The sequence below is a fragment of the Tursiops truncatus genome, chromosome 9 (genome assembly GCF_011762595.2).
Source record: "Tursiops truncatus isolate mTurTru1 chromosome 9, mTurTru1.mat.Y, whole genome shotgun sequence".
In the NCBI taxonomy this organism is placed as follows: Eukaryota; Metazoa; Chordata; class Mammalia; order Artiodactyla; family Delphinidae; genus Tursiops; species Tursiops truncatus.
Genome location: NC_047042.1, coordinates 73224784 through 73241918, shown reverse-complemented (window position 1 = coordinate 73241918; position 17135 = coordinate 73224784). Strand labels below are relative to the sequence as shown.

The 17135-nt window shown below is 43.6% G+C and overlaps 1 protein-coding gene across 12 annotated transcripts in view; it reads right to left on the bottom strand.

The window, feature by feature from the left end:
* Positions 1–811: 811 nt before the first annotated feature.
* Positions 812–17135, bottom strand: part of ST7 (suppression of tumorigenicity 7) — a 254687-nt gene continuing 238363 nt past the window's right edge. For 6 of the 12 annotated variants that reach the window (XM_019924932.3, XM_019924941.3, XM_073809859.1 and 3 more), the window contains 3 exons: positions 11446–11538; positions 8762–8901; positions 1174–7945 (listed from right to left, as the gene is read on the bottom strand). In XM_019924932.3, coding sequence (XP_019780491.2) covers positions 7826–7945; positions 8762–8901; positions 11446–11538 — 353 coding nt within the window. In that variant the 3' untranslated portion in view covers positions 1174–7825. The other 6 variants (XM_033863175.2, XM_073809862.1, XM_073809864.1 and 3 more) reach the window with 3 other exon arrangements.

Here is a 17135-nt window from a genome sequence, read left to right as displayed (position 1 = left end):
GTGCTTTGTGACCACCTAGAGGGGTGGGATAGGGAGGGTGGGAGGGAGACGCAGGAGGGAGGAGATATAGGGATATATGTATATGTATAGCTGATTCACTTTGTTATAAAGCAGAAACTAACACACCATTGTAAAGCAATTATAATCCAATAAAGATGTTAAAGAAAGAAAAAAAAAAGAGATGCTTGGCAGGTGTGACTCATGTAGAAGGCTTTCAAAGATGGTGAAGACAAACGACCACTATGGTTCAGATCATGGAAACACTCAGAGAACGCTCACACGCAAGCATCAAGAATGAAAACATGATAAAAAAAAATGACCCTTATGAGAAAACATTTAAAAAATGGCAATGTTGAAAGTGGTCAGGTCCTACGATAGACTATTGGCTCTGTAGCTCTCATCAGAACTTTTTTTCTCACGGCAAGTTTTCAGAAAGCAGAAGTAAAATGATTCCTAGAACCACAGTGCTGAGTTCTATTCCGTGAGCAGAGTCTCTGAATTGGAACAACCTGGGATGGCACATACATTTCGTTTCATTCATGCTTCCTGTCATTCATGCTGGAAATTTCTTTTGTGCATTTAGCCTATGAGGACATACAGTTTGGGGCTGAAAAAGATGGTACTTTTTAGCCAAAGAGAGTCTGTTTTCTAAGCCACCAACCGTAGGGGTGCCGAGGGCCTGGTGAAAGGAGTTCCATTAGCATAGAAAACCATTGTGTTGCACTGAGCAGATCTGGGGCCTTAGTTAATTAAATGTAACCTGTAGGTTTATTTGGACACCAACAGTTTTAGGGCTGGAAGACACAACTGGTTGCTGCAATACACAAAAGTTTATTTTTTCTTTTCTGAAAGCAAAATATAATAGAACTGAACATCAATGAATTTTGTACAACAAAAACAGCTTTTAATATGGAACAGAGAGTCCATGAAGGTTTTAAAATCTCGGAATGGCTTCCCTTTTTCAAAGTCATGCTTTCTTGCAGTCCACGAGGAGTTGGCACGAAGAGATGGTGGCAGCCCACTGGGTGAGGTGAGTGGAAGGACGGGTGGGCTTCCCTAGATCCTAGTCAGCTGGTGCCAAAGACTGGATGGGAGGATGCTTTCCACTTTCTCCATGACAAAGTTTAAGGGGGCAAACAAAGTGCTGAGGAACTGCGAACAAACGAGAAAAGCGCAGAAGTCAGGAGAAATCTTGTTCAAGACATCAAAACGAACCTCTCCAACTCATGCTTTCATCTTATGTCTCTGCATTATAAAAAGCTTCCAAAGGCTAAGATTTCATATTTATGTTTGTAGGAAACATTGGTTGACGAACAAACCTACATTCCAGCTTCTGCACCCGCCCCCCTGGCTCTGATGGATGAGGGGGAGAAGTGTTGGCTGACAGGCCCTTCACTCCTCTGACAGCAGCCCACAGTTCTGAGGCCTTCCAACCAGCCTTCAGGATCTGAGGGCTGCCCATGGAGATGACCAGTGCCGTCAAAAGGGACTGACAGATGGGTGGCAAGTGAGCAGAAGAGTTAAAAAAATGGTGACAACTTCTCCACCTGCTTGCCTAGTTATAGAACTTTAAGTGGAAAAGGCAACAACAGAAAAAAAAAAGTCCAGTTTGTCGTATGGTTGTGAATTGCTTTGGGATCCTATTGTCTCCCAAACACCTGCAGCCCATGTTCTTTTCTGAACTACCTGCTTAGTGGTGAGCATCATGGGAGCCTTGGGGAGGGCAGCAAGCTGGCCAGTCCATGGACGACACGTCCTTGTGGAAAAGGTGCTGCTCTGAGGAGAGCTTTGGGATCTCTTTCGTTTGGTTACTGAATTCCTTTCTGTTTTTCATGTAGAGAATAATGCTTATTATCTGTGCCTTTTAGGAAAGTCAGGCGCCTTGCCTGAGACTCATTTAACATAATCTCAAGTCTGTTCTGATTATGTTCTCGTGAAGACTCAGCCTCCCTCCACAAGCCATCAGCATCTGGCAGAAGAGGTGCCCTAACCCAATCAGGCACAAGACGGGTGTTTGGATGGGTTTCCTTGCTCTCTGTTCAGAACCAAGGTATCGTCTCGCTAGGGTTCAATGTCTGGTTCTTGTACTGTGGAGTCCTTTGTCCCAATCCCTTGCCCATAGCACAGCACAGTCTACACCACCAAGAATTTCCCACAGGAGTCTGCTGTAGGACGTGAGTACATACGCAGAGGGGGAACATGGTCTGAGGCCAGACAAATTAGTAGACCTGAATGTAGTGAAGAAACAGTCTCCTCTACTGGTCACATGTTCTATGGACTGCGGGTCCTCAAGAAGGGGTATGGTAGGCAAGTTTCCCAAATTTACATGACCTCAGAATCTGTCCTTCTTCTTCTTCTTCTTCTTTTTTTTTTAAAGAACCAGTAGAATGCAAACTGGGAAGGCCTGTACCACATTATGGCAGGACCATCAAGTGCGAGATTTGTGTAACGAAAACTCGAGAGAGTATAAAGTTCGGAACCCTTCTCTGTACTGCATCTTTTACATCAATTGAATATATTTACTCAGTAAGGCACTTAGGTACTGGGTGAGATATAAAAGCGTCTAGGACAAAAGTCCCACTGTCAGGAAGCTCAAAGCCTAGGGGTTGGGGAAGGGAGCCACTAAGACCTGTACCCAGCAAAGTAACAATACCGGGTAGACCACGACAGAGTAGAAGATAGACGCACAAACAAAGCACCAGGAAGGTTCGGGAAAGGGAGAGAATCCATTTTGTCAAAAGGAACAGGAAAAACTGAAAATGAGGTGACTGAAATAGTCCCCAGTGGATGGCTGGGGTATGAAAAGACAGAGATGGGGTAAGAATGGTAAGGAAAGACATGTGAGCAGGTGGGCCTTCCAGGCTCAATAAACAGCTGGAACAGAGCGGGGAAAGCAGCTGGTATGACTAGAAGAGATGGAGGTAGAGTTCAAAAGCAACTAGCATAACTCTGGGGAGGGCCTTGAGTGCCAGGCTGTTAAGGAACTTGCAGTTAAGAAAAAGGCAGCCACGTTAGTACTTGAGTGAAGGTAGGATGGCTCTTTCCTCAAGTGGGTGTTAGATACAGGGCAATGCCTGGCAACCTTCTGAGATTATCCTTGGTTGGGTGCACAGTACCACATGGGATGCTCACCCTACTTAATGGACTGCCTGTCCTTTTCAGTTTAGAGCTGGATGCGGTTGGAAGGCATTGTGGGAGATACTAGGTCCAGGAATGAGTAATTACTGCCCGAGCTGCCCCGACAGAGTTTGTAAAATCCTAGTTCTGAGAGGATGACATGGAACAAGTCTACTGATTGTATCAGACCGACATGGTAACACTGTAGAATTAAAACTATTTACACATAACATTTATCCATTTGTTTGTAATCAGAGATTGTCAAGGCTCCATAGCACACGGCATTTGCCTGTAATGCTCAGCTCCATTAAGAGGAGCTAGGTGCCAAAGCAGTCTGGATGAACCGAGGATGCTGATGGGCAGGAAGATGAGGCCCACTGAACAAGGTGATTTTGCTGGTGAAGTTATCATATCCTGCAAACCTAATCCCAAACAGATTTATAACCCCTGAAGTTGTGACTGAGGTGGGAACAAGTGATGCATTAGCGTGAGCCAGTGTGGTCAGATGACAGGAATCGCTCAAAGTCTACACCCTGGGCGACTTCATACACTAAACGGGGGGACACCAGGGAGCCTCAGCTTGGGTAGCAGAATGAATGGAGATGTTACAAAGCTGGTTCAAAATAAAGGCCCGTCTGTTTGCTTAGTTTTGGTCACTGACCTGACTTGGATAAAAAGCGTAAAAGGGAGGCCTCTGGAAATTAAGTGGCAGGCCTCGCCCAGTTTGTGGTCTGTAAATGCCCCTCTTTCCACCCTGCGCAGCAAGATGCAGTGAGCCCTGGCCCCCCGGACACACCTGTACTTCTCGACCAGGTTCCACAAGAGAATTAACTCCTAATACCTCCCATGTATGTGATCATTTACTGCTCTCCCTCATATCTAGAATGTTCTATCCTTGGGACAATCGAGAAGAGAATGCCTTGAACGCTTTCCTAGAGATCCTAATTCTCTCGCAGCACCCCAGTTGCGATGAGCACCCTTTGTTGCTAGGTTACCTTCCTCCTTAGCAGCGCTCTCCGAGACCTCCTCCCCAACCCTCGCCCACAAAGAAGAAGCAGCAAAATGTAACGGGGTGCCTGGAACCGTTAAGCCCTTTTCATTTAGTAACCAAAGGTCAGCGGCTTTCATCAGGAGGTATTAAACAAAAAAAGTTAGGTGGAACATCCTTTGTTTACTTAGGATGCTTCTTCGCACGTTTGAATATCAGTCAACACTTTTTGGGCGAAGACTCAACCAATGCACACAGAGAAACAACAGTTTCACTTAGGGACTTGGGAAATTTTATTGCCTGAAAAGTGAAGTCTGAATGAGCAACACCAGGCAACCCTGGAACAGCTCATCTGTCTCAATGTCCAAAACTTCTGTCCTGGGGGCAGACACACACGGTCCAAAATGCACCATAATTCAATCAGTGTCTTGTGGTGAGAAAAAGCAACTGAACTAATAAAAAAGAGAGAGCAACACTTCAGTCGCCTGATCCTCCTTTTCCCCGAAACACCGTTATTTAGAAGAAGGTCATGGCTCGCAACGTGCTTCGTTAACGCTTGAAACGCCTCTGCTTATCTGAATAAGTTCCAGGTGCCCTACTGCAATCAGACAATTGACATTTCACTGTAATCAATATCAGACTTCAAAGAGGTCAGGGCGCATAAGTTGAAGACAAGAGTCAGAAGTCAGGGGGCTGGATCTCGGGGAAGGAGAGAGACCAGAGGAGGAAAGACAGGGCCCTTCAAACAGAAGAGGTCAGCAGGCTGACCTTCCCACATTCTGTGAGGGGCTGGGTTTGGAATGATCACTTATTTATATGAGCAACCTTATCTTGGTAACCAAACATTCTAGGAAGAGTTAGTCCTAAGTCATTGAGGTAGATTAGATTAGGCGGAGAGAGTTGAAGCCTCTCATTTTACTATTTTCCAGTGGCTCACACTTGGCTGCGGGCTTCCTTACTGGCTGCATATCAACATGTAAACACACTGGAGAGTTCCCAAGCTGCACGCAGCCTGGCGGGTGGCAGTGCAATCTCTCTCCATCTACTGAGTCATTATCCCAGGGACATTATCTCAGGCGAGGTCTGAGAAAATCATTTTCACAAGCTGCAAATGGTTGCAGGCAGCCTATAGGGCAGCTGTGATAACCTGTGGGGGGCTTCACGAGGGGCCTGATGAAGTGACAAGAGTGAAAATGTGGAGAAGACTCCGGAGCAGTGGGGGGAAGGAGGAGGGAGATGGGGCTTGTCTCCTTCAGGCCATCCATCTTCCTTCCCCATGAAATCTCTCCGGACGTTTTAGTACTGCTAAACCTTAATGAAGGGCAAGATGAATGTGATCCTCCAGACAGAGGTTTAAAAGCAAATTTATCTAAACTACTTTTGAAAACTACGAGTAGCTGACCAAACTACCACACCTTGGTAGAGTATAAAATACGAGGACCATAAAGGTAAATTTATATTTTATTTAATCATCTGGTCCTTGACTCAAAAACAAAGCTTTGGGAACATTAAATGAGGAGAGTGGCCCTTGGTCTAATATCCATAACGAACACATCTCTATGATATTCTGGAGGCTACACAGCCTTACCTAGAGGACACCCAGCCGTATTCTATGTACTACCCTCCATTCCTCCCAGCCCTCTCCCTGGGCGACGCAGTTTCAGGCAGTTACTTTATTCAGTACAGGGGCTCTCAGCCCTGGCTGCACACCCAAATCACTAGGGGGGCATCTGAAAACTCAGATGCCCGGGCTGCATCCCAGACCAACTAAGTCAGAGTCCCCAGGATTGGGAGATCAGGCACCTGTAATTTTTAAGCTCCCTAGATGATTTCAAGGAGCAGCTGGGGTGAAACTGCTGGTTCCTAGAAACCTGTCACCTCAACAGTTCTGACGTCGCACCATGCACCTGCAAACGGCTGCTCAAAGGCTGGCTTTTTTGAGACCAGTGTTCTTTGAAGGAAATGGTCCTCAACCCCCATCCGTAGAATCGGTGGGGGGGCGGGGCTTGTTTAAAAACGCAGATTCCCGGGTGCTAACACTCAAGGCTCTGAACTTCCGGTGGTAGGGCCAGGTGAATTTTGTGCACACTAGGGGCTGAGAATCACTGTCCTGATCCTGAATTCCCACCAAGAGCTGCTTGTTAGTTCAATGAAGAATGACATTGACTAATGTTGTAAATGTATTCTTATTTTAAATTTTACTACATGACACTCTAATCTATTCAGACTTTTGGTAACTGCTTTAACTCAAAGGTTGGCTTGGGAATAGAAGCAAATAATGAATAGCATAGGCCCATAAACTAGGGAGCATCTAAGGAGGCAGCTTGGGTGATACTGGGTTCAGGAATCATATCATGTACAGAAGACTTAAGGAAATTGGAGACATTCTGCCTGAAGAAAAGAGAAGGTAGTAAGTTAGAGGTGAGAGGTGGCCATGAATATATTAGTTGCCTCAAGAAATTGCAAGAGGAAGTAGAGTTGTTCATTATAGTTTTGGAGAGTAGAATAGGAAATAAGTGGAAATTAAAGGAAGGCAGATTTTATCAGTATCAAGAAGAGTTCTGAGTGATCCAGTACGGAAATGGGCTTCCATGTTGAACAGGTGAACACTCCAGCGCTAAAAGTATTCCAGATGAGTCTAAATGACCTTCATCAAGTTACTGTTGAAGGCAGTTTAAGGTCCCTTTCAACTCTGTGATCATAATTATAAAAGAAGAGAAGAAATGCTAAGCTGTATCTAATTTTTTACACTGATTCTTTCTGCAGAAACCACTACCATTTATTTATTTAATAATCATTTATTGAAAACCTACTATGTGCAAGGCACTGTGCAAAGCTTTGGGGATACAGAGATGAGGAAGACACAGTCCTGCTCGCAAAGAGCTCACATTCTACAAGGGGGTCAGACAAGTTTTTAACAATTATAATACAGTACAATAAACGTAATATAGGTATTCATGGAATACTGTGGGAGCTGAGAGGAGAAACATCTAACTCAGCTTGGGAGAAACTTAGAAAGGAAGCTGAGTATAAAAGAATGAAGAGGCGTTAGTAGACTGTACAAGTGCTGATGATAATGGGGAAGGGCATTCCATGCAGAGCAAACAGTACGTGCAAAGGCACCGAGGCTCACAAAAGCATCTGGGAATGGTGAGCAATTCACTGTGGCCCAAGACCAGTGTCTGTGCAAGAGTTGGGAGAGAGATGAGGCTGAAGAGGAAAGCAAGGGCCAGATCATAAAGGACCCTGTATGCCATGCTAAAGATCTGGGACTTTATCCTGATGCTGGTGGGAAACTACTGAAGAAATTCAAGCAGGGAAGTGACATGCTCAGACTTGCAATTTAGAAAGATCATTCTTTTGTCAGTATGAAAGAAATACTGGCAGAGGATAAGACTGGAAGCAAGGAGACCAGTTAAGACTCTTGCAGGTGTCCAGGCAAGAAATCACAAAGATCCAAACTAAGAGACAGCCATGGGAGAAGAAGGAAGGGAAGAAGAGGTGAATTACATTTACCGAATGCCTAGTGGCTCAGGAGGTTAGAGCCGACAGACTGTGAAAGCCAAGACAGACAGGATATAAGGAGTGAGAGAGGGAAGAGTTTGGGAGGGCTGCTGAGTTTCTGGCTTGAGTAACTGGGTGGATATCAGTGCCACTGGCGGAGATCAGGAATACAGGAGAAGGAGCAGTTGTGGTGGTGGGGGAAGAAGGGTGATGAGTTCAGTTTTGAAAATGATGAGATTGAGGTGCCGGTGGGATTTCCAGTTCATCTTCAACACGCATGAAAATACTCTTGCAATTCCAGTCCCTGAACTCTGCCGAGCAGAAAATGTCAATCATCTGGAAAGGGATTAAATCAACCCAGCCAAGTTAGAAATCATCCTTGCTGACTCCACTCGCCTTGAAATCAGAATGGAGTTCCAGGGAAACAATCGATATTCTTTTCCTGATTCCTTCTGTTTGAAACTCCTTTGTGGCAAAATCAGTAAACTTATCCTCACTGCATGTGCAAGCTGAAATGGTCACTTTTCATCAAGGAAACAATGGTTCTTGGTTGTCAATGCAGATGGCTTTTCTTATTAAAGCTCTTCTCCATAACCCTCTTTAAAGACCCTTAATGGATTTCCATACTTCTAAATATCATATCTGTATACTTCTTAATACTACCCACACTTCACACCCTCTCAGTTCATTCCCCAAACAAGCCATTTAATTTGTAGACATTAAAACGTTTTAAATTTAAATCATCTTTGAAAATGTAAATTCTATCTTTCTTGAAGGAAAGACCTACAATATCTAAAGATTAGAAATGATGTCATTCAATTTATACAAAACTGAAAAATCTCCCAAGTATTTTTCATTTGCTAGGATTCCCTTAATTCTTTAATTCTTTTAGACCTCATGCATTATTTTAGGGGAACTGCTGAGAATTTTTGTGTCTGTGAAATAGGCAAGGCATGCAGTAACAAACAAGCTACACTTTCTCATTCTGACCCTCAATCCTTGATCTCACTGATGATAATGAAAATTGAACAGTATGCAAAGGATCAATACAAGCATGTCCACTTCTACACAACGCTCCCCTCTTTCTCTTATGCTGCTTCTCTTGACTTGCCCTGCCCCTTGCCTGCGGCCTCCCCCTTGGCAAATACTCACAGCTTTCGCAAAGACCCCCATGAGTTCCGGGAACTGATGTGTCAGGAGGGCCAGCATGGCTGTGAAGGAACACAATCCAGCAGTGAAGAGGATAAAGAAGGGAAGCTCCTTTTTTGGGTAAACTGAGACTTCATGGAAAGCTGTGGAGAAGATCAAAAGGGAAGTGTTAGGGCTGCAGTAAAATGCATTCTCAGGGAATTTCTGTAGGTGGGACTGACTCTGCAGAGCTTTGGCTCAAGTCTGCTGGAAATGAAAAAGGTAGGGCCCTGGAACGAAGAAGAGCCCACATTTCAGCCAGCCTTTGGTGGCCTATCTGCTTCTCCCAAGTCCACGTTCAACCTTCAGAACTCTATCTAGGGCATGATAGGGCTAATTTGGGGATGTCACACACTCATGGGCAGGGACAGTAACACAATCTATGCCTAATATACAGTATTTCTTTTGCAAAAGCAAACACAAATAAAACAAAACTTTATTCAAATTATAAAACACATGTTCATTGAACAAAACCTGGAAAATCCAAAGTCAAGTATACTGAAAAAAAAATCCTCTCTCTAGGTTTTCACTTTTCCTGTAATTTTTAAATCATTGTGATAGGGTGATATTAGGGTATCTTGTATTTTTTCCTGGTACAATCTAACTATGTCAGTGGAGGGTGCCACCCTGATAGAGAGACATCCAGCGAGGACCATCCATCCATCAAAAATGGGAGATTTTAGAGCCTTTCATAACTTTTAAATTTCGAGTGGTCCGCACAGACAGAAAAGCAACTGAGGCTGGCCCAGTGGAGGGGAGCCGTGAGGCTGTGTGTGAACTACACTGCCACTCAAACCAAAGGATTCGAGGGTCTCCATCTTCCTCAGGAAATCCAAGGTCTCAAGCCTTTCCTCGACCTTTCAGCTCTAAGCAGTAGTCCACTCTGCTGAAACTGAGGGTGTAGAGGGCCAAGGAGGGACAAAGCACAAACGAGCACATGCACCTGAATCCAGGGATGTCAACCTGCTAGGATTCTTCATGGGTGGACGTGTGCTCGGGACCACCGTGCACACTACACCACTCACGTGCAGCACGCAGGTAACATGTAAAGCCACCTACCCCCATCCCATCCTCACCCTCAGCACCCAATGATTTTGAGGGGAGATCAGACTTGAACCACTGCATTCAAATAAATAAACGTGATAGTTTATTTATAGATAGAAAAATAGTTTTCTATTCCAGGACTGTAAAGATTATTCCTAGACAGTTTCTTTTAAGAACTGTAATCTTGTTCTAATAGTGAATCTATCCCCATGGAAACATGATTGGACTCAATTAAAACATTTTAAAAGTGTACTTTTCAGAAAACTGCCTTTCTTACCAGAAACCGTAAATGTTAACAAGGATCTCCCTGAAGGGGGAGTCAAAAGGTAAAGCATGGGCCCATCACAGGGATTTCTGAAATCAAATCTAATGCAGAGCGAGGCACCCGATGCTTTTCCACAATAAACTCAGATGGTGAGGAACCACACCCCTCTGAGGTCTCCCAGCTCCCAAGGTAACATGTCTCCCAGTGGGTCTGTCCTGCAAAGAAATGAGAGAGCTGCCTCCTGCTCTTTCAACCTGAGACGGCAGCCTTGTTTTGCACCCACTACATTGGAGATTTACAACCAGCTCAAAAACGTGGGCATTAAACAATCTGCCAACACTCAGGGCTCCACAGTTATACTGGCCCTCCTGGCAAAGCATTTAAATATGTTACAGCTATGAGATGTGACGTAGCTGGGGCTGGTGCAGGGTGGTTGTGGCAGAAGAGAGGACGGGGAAGAGAGAGCAACCAAGATTTGGAGCGTATTATCTGAGGGAGGAAAGTATGTCCTAAGTCAGGGCCACATGAACAGCCTGGACATGCTCTTCATACACAGTATAATTTGATAATAACTATTTAGCCGGAATTGTCAAAACAATGTTGCATTACAGTAAACCAAATCATACTTTCCACGTGTGGTATGGGCCCCCCGACTGCTAGCTTGTAAGGCCCTCGAGGGCCGGGTTTGCCTGCCGCCTGCTATATACAGTGTTGAGGCTGCACGTGTGCCCTGCACACGTTACACCAGCTCACTGTGCGCCATCCGTGAGATGCCCACGGGAAATCCCGCCGGCGAAGAGCACCGCATCACCGCAGAGGGCAGCCCCACCCTGCCCACGACTCCACCTCTGGTCACAATGCCAGCGTCCCCGTGCCACCCTCCCACCCATGGCTCATCTGCAGCTCCCTCTGAAGCCAGTGCCTCCCCTCCAGACTCCGGTCTGTGCAGACTGCCTCTGACCAGAGGGAGAGCCCAGGCTGAGCCCCACACAGTGGATCAGCCCAGCAAGGGGCATCTGCCCCAAACTAGGGGTCTCTGCCCCAAACTAGGGGTCTCTGCGCTCAGACCAACCAGTACATGATGGCTCTTCATCTACATTTCAGACCTGGGCGGGTCTTTCCCTTTGATGAATCTGGAGAGACGTGGAGAAGCAGGAAGCCAAACCTACACACATAACTCACTTTAATGCTTATGCTATCAAATGAGGACAGGGTTTGGGAGAAGAGTAATAAAAGACAAGGAACATCATAAACATTTATCATTTCCACCTCTTCCCATCCCAGTCTTTGGCACACCACCCTCACCAGCCAAAGGGAGGATTATGGAGGGGAGACTCACATGGAAGCAGCTCACGATCTGCTGTTTCTGTACAGATGGGGTAAGGATAAAATAGATGCCCCTTTTCCAAGGGATAAGGGATCATCCGAAAAGCTGCAAAGGAGAGACAATACGTTAGAGGTACAATATTTGTCTCATAACTTCTCAAGTCCACAAAGAGACTTTTGAGCATTTTTATAATGGCTCACATTATAAAATTATAAAAAACATTAGGTCTCACACTGAACACTTCTACAAATAGCTCCCATAAAGGAGGCAAGACGTACCCAAACTCTGAGTCATGTGCTAGATAAGCTGTCAGAAATGCATTATGAGGTATGCCTCACACATTAACCTCACACTATATATTCTGGGAGAACCTCACAAAACTGAGTGGGGATGGGGGTGCAGAGGAGTAGGGAAAGCCAGCAATTCCAATGCCCAGGGTTTCCTCATCTACAAAATATTACGAAAACGTCGTAAGCACTCATTCAATATAGCTCACCTGATGGTAATAACGCAAACCTGGATTGAAATGCTTCCCCGAGAAGCAAACGTGGACTGACTTGTTGGATCGTGTCACAGATGCACAAATATGAAAGGCATTCTAGCATGTCTATTTAAAAAATATGTCTAGGTGGATTAGAATTCCAACCAAGATGGATGAAAACAAGAACCTAAAAATGCATGACTCGGGAGGTATTTCTAAACTTTATGAAACTTTTAAATCTTCAACATCATGTGGGGGAAAAATGGATCTGGAGAGATTGATTATCTGTATTTTGATGATATCAGGCCACGTAAGTTCTGGTTTCGTGGCATCAGATAACATTAGGTCTCACACTGAATTATGACTTTCCAATCAATCCATCCCTTCCCGTTATCACGTGTGTTACTCTCCCTGTTACGAGGTCATCAGCACGTTAGTCTCACTGTTTCTGTGAACAGTACTCGAGGTAATTTTTCTTCAACAGATGTCCGGTAACTACAGCATGCTGTAGCTATAAAATATAAAAACTAAACCCTACACTGGGAATGTCAGATTACAGTCCTTGCCTTCATGTGTGTCAAAAAGGGATGGTGGCAACACAGCAGCCTTTTCAGTCTTAAATGCTACAATTCAAGGACTCCTAGCTACATCCTCAGCTGTGCAATTACCTGAGCCTTCTCAAAATGCTGTCAATGTACATATTTATCTTTTGCATACTTATTTCAAACAGAAATCAGAAACAAAGAATGTTCTCCCTCACAAGAAATGACAAAGTTCCATTGTAACCAGCATCAGTGCACATATGGTATTTATTCTGGTGTCTGAATATTATTTAAAAGTAAAAACATTATGTATGTGATTCCAGCATTTGGAATGCAGTCAATCTACACCACAGTGGTATCACTCTGAGGTTACAGCACATTGCCACGGAGAATATAAATCACTCTAAACGTGGGATTAGAGCAGAGCCAGTTGGCTGAGGTAAAAATGTTATCAATTTTCCTCTCATAACAGAAACCTCTTAAACAGAGATTAAAACATTAAAAACACCCCAGACTTTAACTCTTCTTAAAATGAAAGGCTCACCCTAGTTCAATGAGACCTTCTCTTTCATGCAAACCAAGATGACTTTTGCCCATTACAACAAGCAAGAGAGGAGTTCCCTGTACAGGTTGTTAACACACAAAGATTACTCAAAGGGACCAGCATCTCTCTCGGTAGAATTAGGCTTGCAAGAGAAGGGAAAAAATTACAAAACCGAAAAAATCCATTTAGTGCCTTTATAGGATACACTAAACTCTCTACTGGGAAGCAGTGCATTTAAATTTAAACTGTAATATGGCAGGATTTTAATACTATTTCCCATGAATGATGGCTGCTATGAAAGCATCTCAAAAATGTAGAAAAACCTATGTGGAAGTTTTTTTTTTTTTTTTGAAATCAAGATTCTCCATGTGCACTAGGGCTGCTGTAATTAAGAATCGGTTCAGGTTCATATGATATAAATAAACCCTGAGTTTTCAAAGTGGCTATAAATTTGAATGCTAAATTTTGTTCAAAATTGAAGTCAGTTTGCACTTCAGGGAGCAATTTTTTAACTGAAATATAGGAGTGCAAGATCTTGAGAGTGTTCACCCATAGACATCAAATGGTTGCTTGGTGTCTTTTCAGTCAGACGCCAAATAGTTTTTACTCCAGGACTTGGCATGCATACAAATTTTGTGCATCAAGTTAGTCTTTTCCTTCTTCTAATCAGTTCTGGTCTTTTTGGAGAGGGTGAAGGCACTGATTATATACGACTCAAGAAAGAATACACACACAAACACACACTTTCTGTACTGTCCTCTGCCCCCAACCCCTGGGATTGTAAAGACGCTTATGTGCTCTTAAAATTTCTCATTCTCATGTCAGTTGTCATTTACATCAAGTTCATAAAATAATATTAAGACTTTTGGCTTCACTAAACAAAAGCAAGCACAATTTCTGTTTGCAATTCTATCCTTGGTCCACCCTGCTGTGCGGGGCCCAGCAAAGTGTGCGATAAGCAGTGGGGGTCTGCAAAGAGTGGAGGAGGCACTGCACGAGCCGGGCCAGCTTCACCTCCCACCGCCTGGTCCCTTTCACTGCAAAGACACGACACTGCTCCACAAGAACCTCGTGGCTTGAGCCGAATGTCCAGAACTTTTGCAAGTGCAAACAGTAACACGCTGATTTCGCAGGGCAAGGAAGAATGGAAAAAAGGTCATTTGAACTATTTTATGAATTTGATCTACTTCATGACTGACTAAAAACCTCCTAAAAAATCTCCGTCCGAAAAAACATACACTTCAGAGGAATTAAAAATGTACATGTATTTGGTTAAAAACGAAACCAAAAACCTGGACCACTCAGAGTTAATACACGGGACACAAGTGGCATTGTTGCATTTTCCTTTTGTGCCATCCCCTCCCCTACCTTGGTTTCTATTGTGCCTTTGTGGGAGAGGCAAAATGAAACTGGGAACTACTTAATGAACACAGCAGGCTCTCCACAATGACATGTGATGCGTTACACAGCTGCTTTCCACCCCTGCCCAGACACGTTTTCTAGGCACCAAGCCTAGCAGTGCTGTGCCAATCAGAGACTCGACCAATACTGGAGAAAGAATCAACAGAACCAAAGAATGAACAGAAGGATGGTTACATGAACAAATTAATTCCTGATTTCCCCAGTGACTTCTAATGTGCTCTCATCCTGTCCACAATGTAGACAAGGATAGAAGGTAATGTTTGATACTTTGTTTGTCTATGTTGCCTTTCAAAGAGGATCTCAGAGAACTTTATACAGACCCCTTGCAATAGCAAGAACTGAGTTTGAATCCCAGCTCTACATGGTCAAAATGTTGAGTGCCTTCCTCATGCAGCAGCGATAGAAAGGTGAGCCAAGTATGCACTGCCCCTGCACTGACGGAGCTGACCACCCAGGGTGGGAAACAGATGAGCCAATAATCAGGAAAACAAGAGTGAAAGTCCCCCTGTGATAGCCCATACCTAATGGGGGAGTGGTGGAGGTGACAGCTCAGGATGAGTCAAACTTGACCAGGCTGACAACTGTATGACTTTGGGTGGGTCATTAATCTGTGTCCAGTCTCTTCGGCCGTAAAAATGAGAACACCAAGGACCTCGAGAGGCTGTTAAAGGGACTAAGTGTGACAGCGGAGGTCAACGTGTCCACACATAGTGCCTGACTGCTCAATGAAAGTTAGTTTTCTCTTTACCGTGCCTTTCCACTAACCCCAAGTTCCTCCTTTCTCTAACAGGTCATACTCTAGCTTATAAGTGAAAATGCTGCTTGTTTGTGAACAATTAGAAGTGCAAACGATAGAACAGAAAACTTTCATCAAAATACACGTTTTACGTTCTCACTTTTGACTGTAATGTGGGCAACTGGCCATAAAGGCTCTTTGTCTTTTGTGAGACTTTGGGCACAATAAGGAAAATTCAGAAGTCAAAAGCTTGGGTTCTGATCCACGTTTTTTCACTATCTACTCATATGGCCTTGGGAAAACCACTTTCCTTTGGTTAGATTACATGATGCTCCATTCCAATTCTGAAGAAAACTTCTAGAGTTTTATAGCAGATTCACTAATTTGTTAGTGACCTGCAACGCTCTATAACACTCTGTTCCTGCTTCCACTGCTTGTATCCACACTATATATTATACATGTGTGTGTATGTATCTGTGAGAATATGTGTATACACACACACACACACACACACACACACACACACACACACACACTAATGTTTCTCTCAAAGCGTTTCAGAGTCTGACTCATCTTGGTATCCCCAAAAGAATGCCTGGCACAAAGGAGTGACTCAATAAATGTTAATTGAATAAAGGAATGAATAAGTTAATGCACAATAGGGCAGAGACAGAATTTTTCCCTTTAAAAACCCCAGTGGATCCAAAGTACGGTCAGCGGCTCAAAACTGAATAACTGAAAGGAGCAAGCTTGGTCCTACTGGGCAGTAGGTGGGGAAGCGCTGAATAATATTTGGAGTCCGGCTACTAGTGTTAAGTTGGCTACGGCCAGGGACTTCAGCTGGCCATTGTTTTCTCCTAAATTATAAAATTTAGCCTTAGATCTATGGGGTGAGGGGTGGAAGAATTTCTCTTTAGCAGTCCCAAAGGTGCCAGGCTTTTGGAGGAAAGGTTTGGTTAGAGGAAATGCCCTAAGGACCACATCTTACAGCAAGTAGCATTTACCATCAGGTTCAAAGAGAATAAATTAGAATCAGAATCTCATCCTTTGCTTCAACAATGGACCATTTTCTCCTCTCAAAGGAAATACTTTGCCTAGTCCCCCTAAAAAACACCACCTTCAAATCTTATACATTATTTAGTGAATTCTTTGGAAAAAAAATCTCCAAAAAGAAAATAAAGAGTCTTACTTGATCAAGTGGAAAAAATGGAAACAAAGAAAAGCTAAGCGATTTACCCCATGGCACTCTAGCCTTCTGATATATAGAACCTGAAAATTAAACCTTAAAGTTCACAGCTGTGGTCAGCAGACTATTCTGCTTTACAAATAAATACAGCCAAAACAGAGCCCTGAAAAGATCAAGGTAGAAGGGAGATAAGGCCACATCAGTATTTAATACAGGTAAAATAGAAGATGTGCCATTTAAAATAGGGCCCCATAAGGCGCGATACCATTGTAAATAATACACAATTCCAACGAGATCCCTCATTCATATATGGCTTTTACATTCAACACACACTTGCAGTCGTGTGTGTGCACGTGTGTGAGCGTAACCAGAACCTACAGTGTTTAAAATAAATATAATTAAGATAATGTGACAGCTGTGTAATGAATTAAGAAACATGTTTTTAAACCTTATAAATTAAAACTTTCCCCATTTCTTCATTATCTTGATTTTGAGGAACATATTGTGTAATTTCAGGGGCTGGGACAGTGATGAATCAAATATTTTACAAACCTTTGAAATGCTGATGTATTTGTGGTTGAGGACTCTGCTTTTTTTTTAAACCACCATATGTTTCAAACCCAAACAATCTCTGCCATGCATCAGCTGGACTTTGGGGTTTTAACAAAAATGTGAGTTATTTCAGCCTGATTGGTGGGAAACTCACTTAATTCCACAAGATGACTAATGCTCCAACATAATAAACTCATTAAAAATCAAAGAAAAATATACCTCATCCCTACCCCTAACTA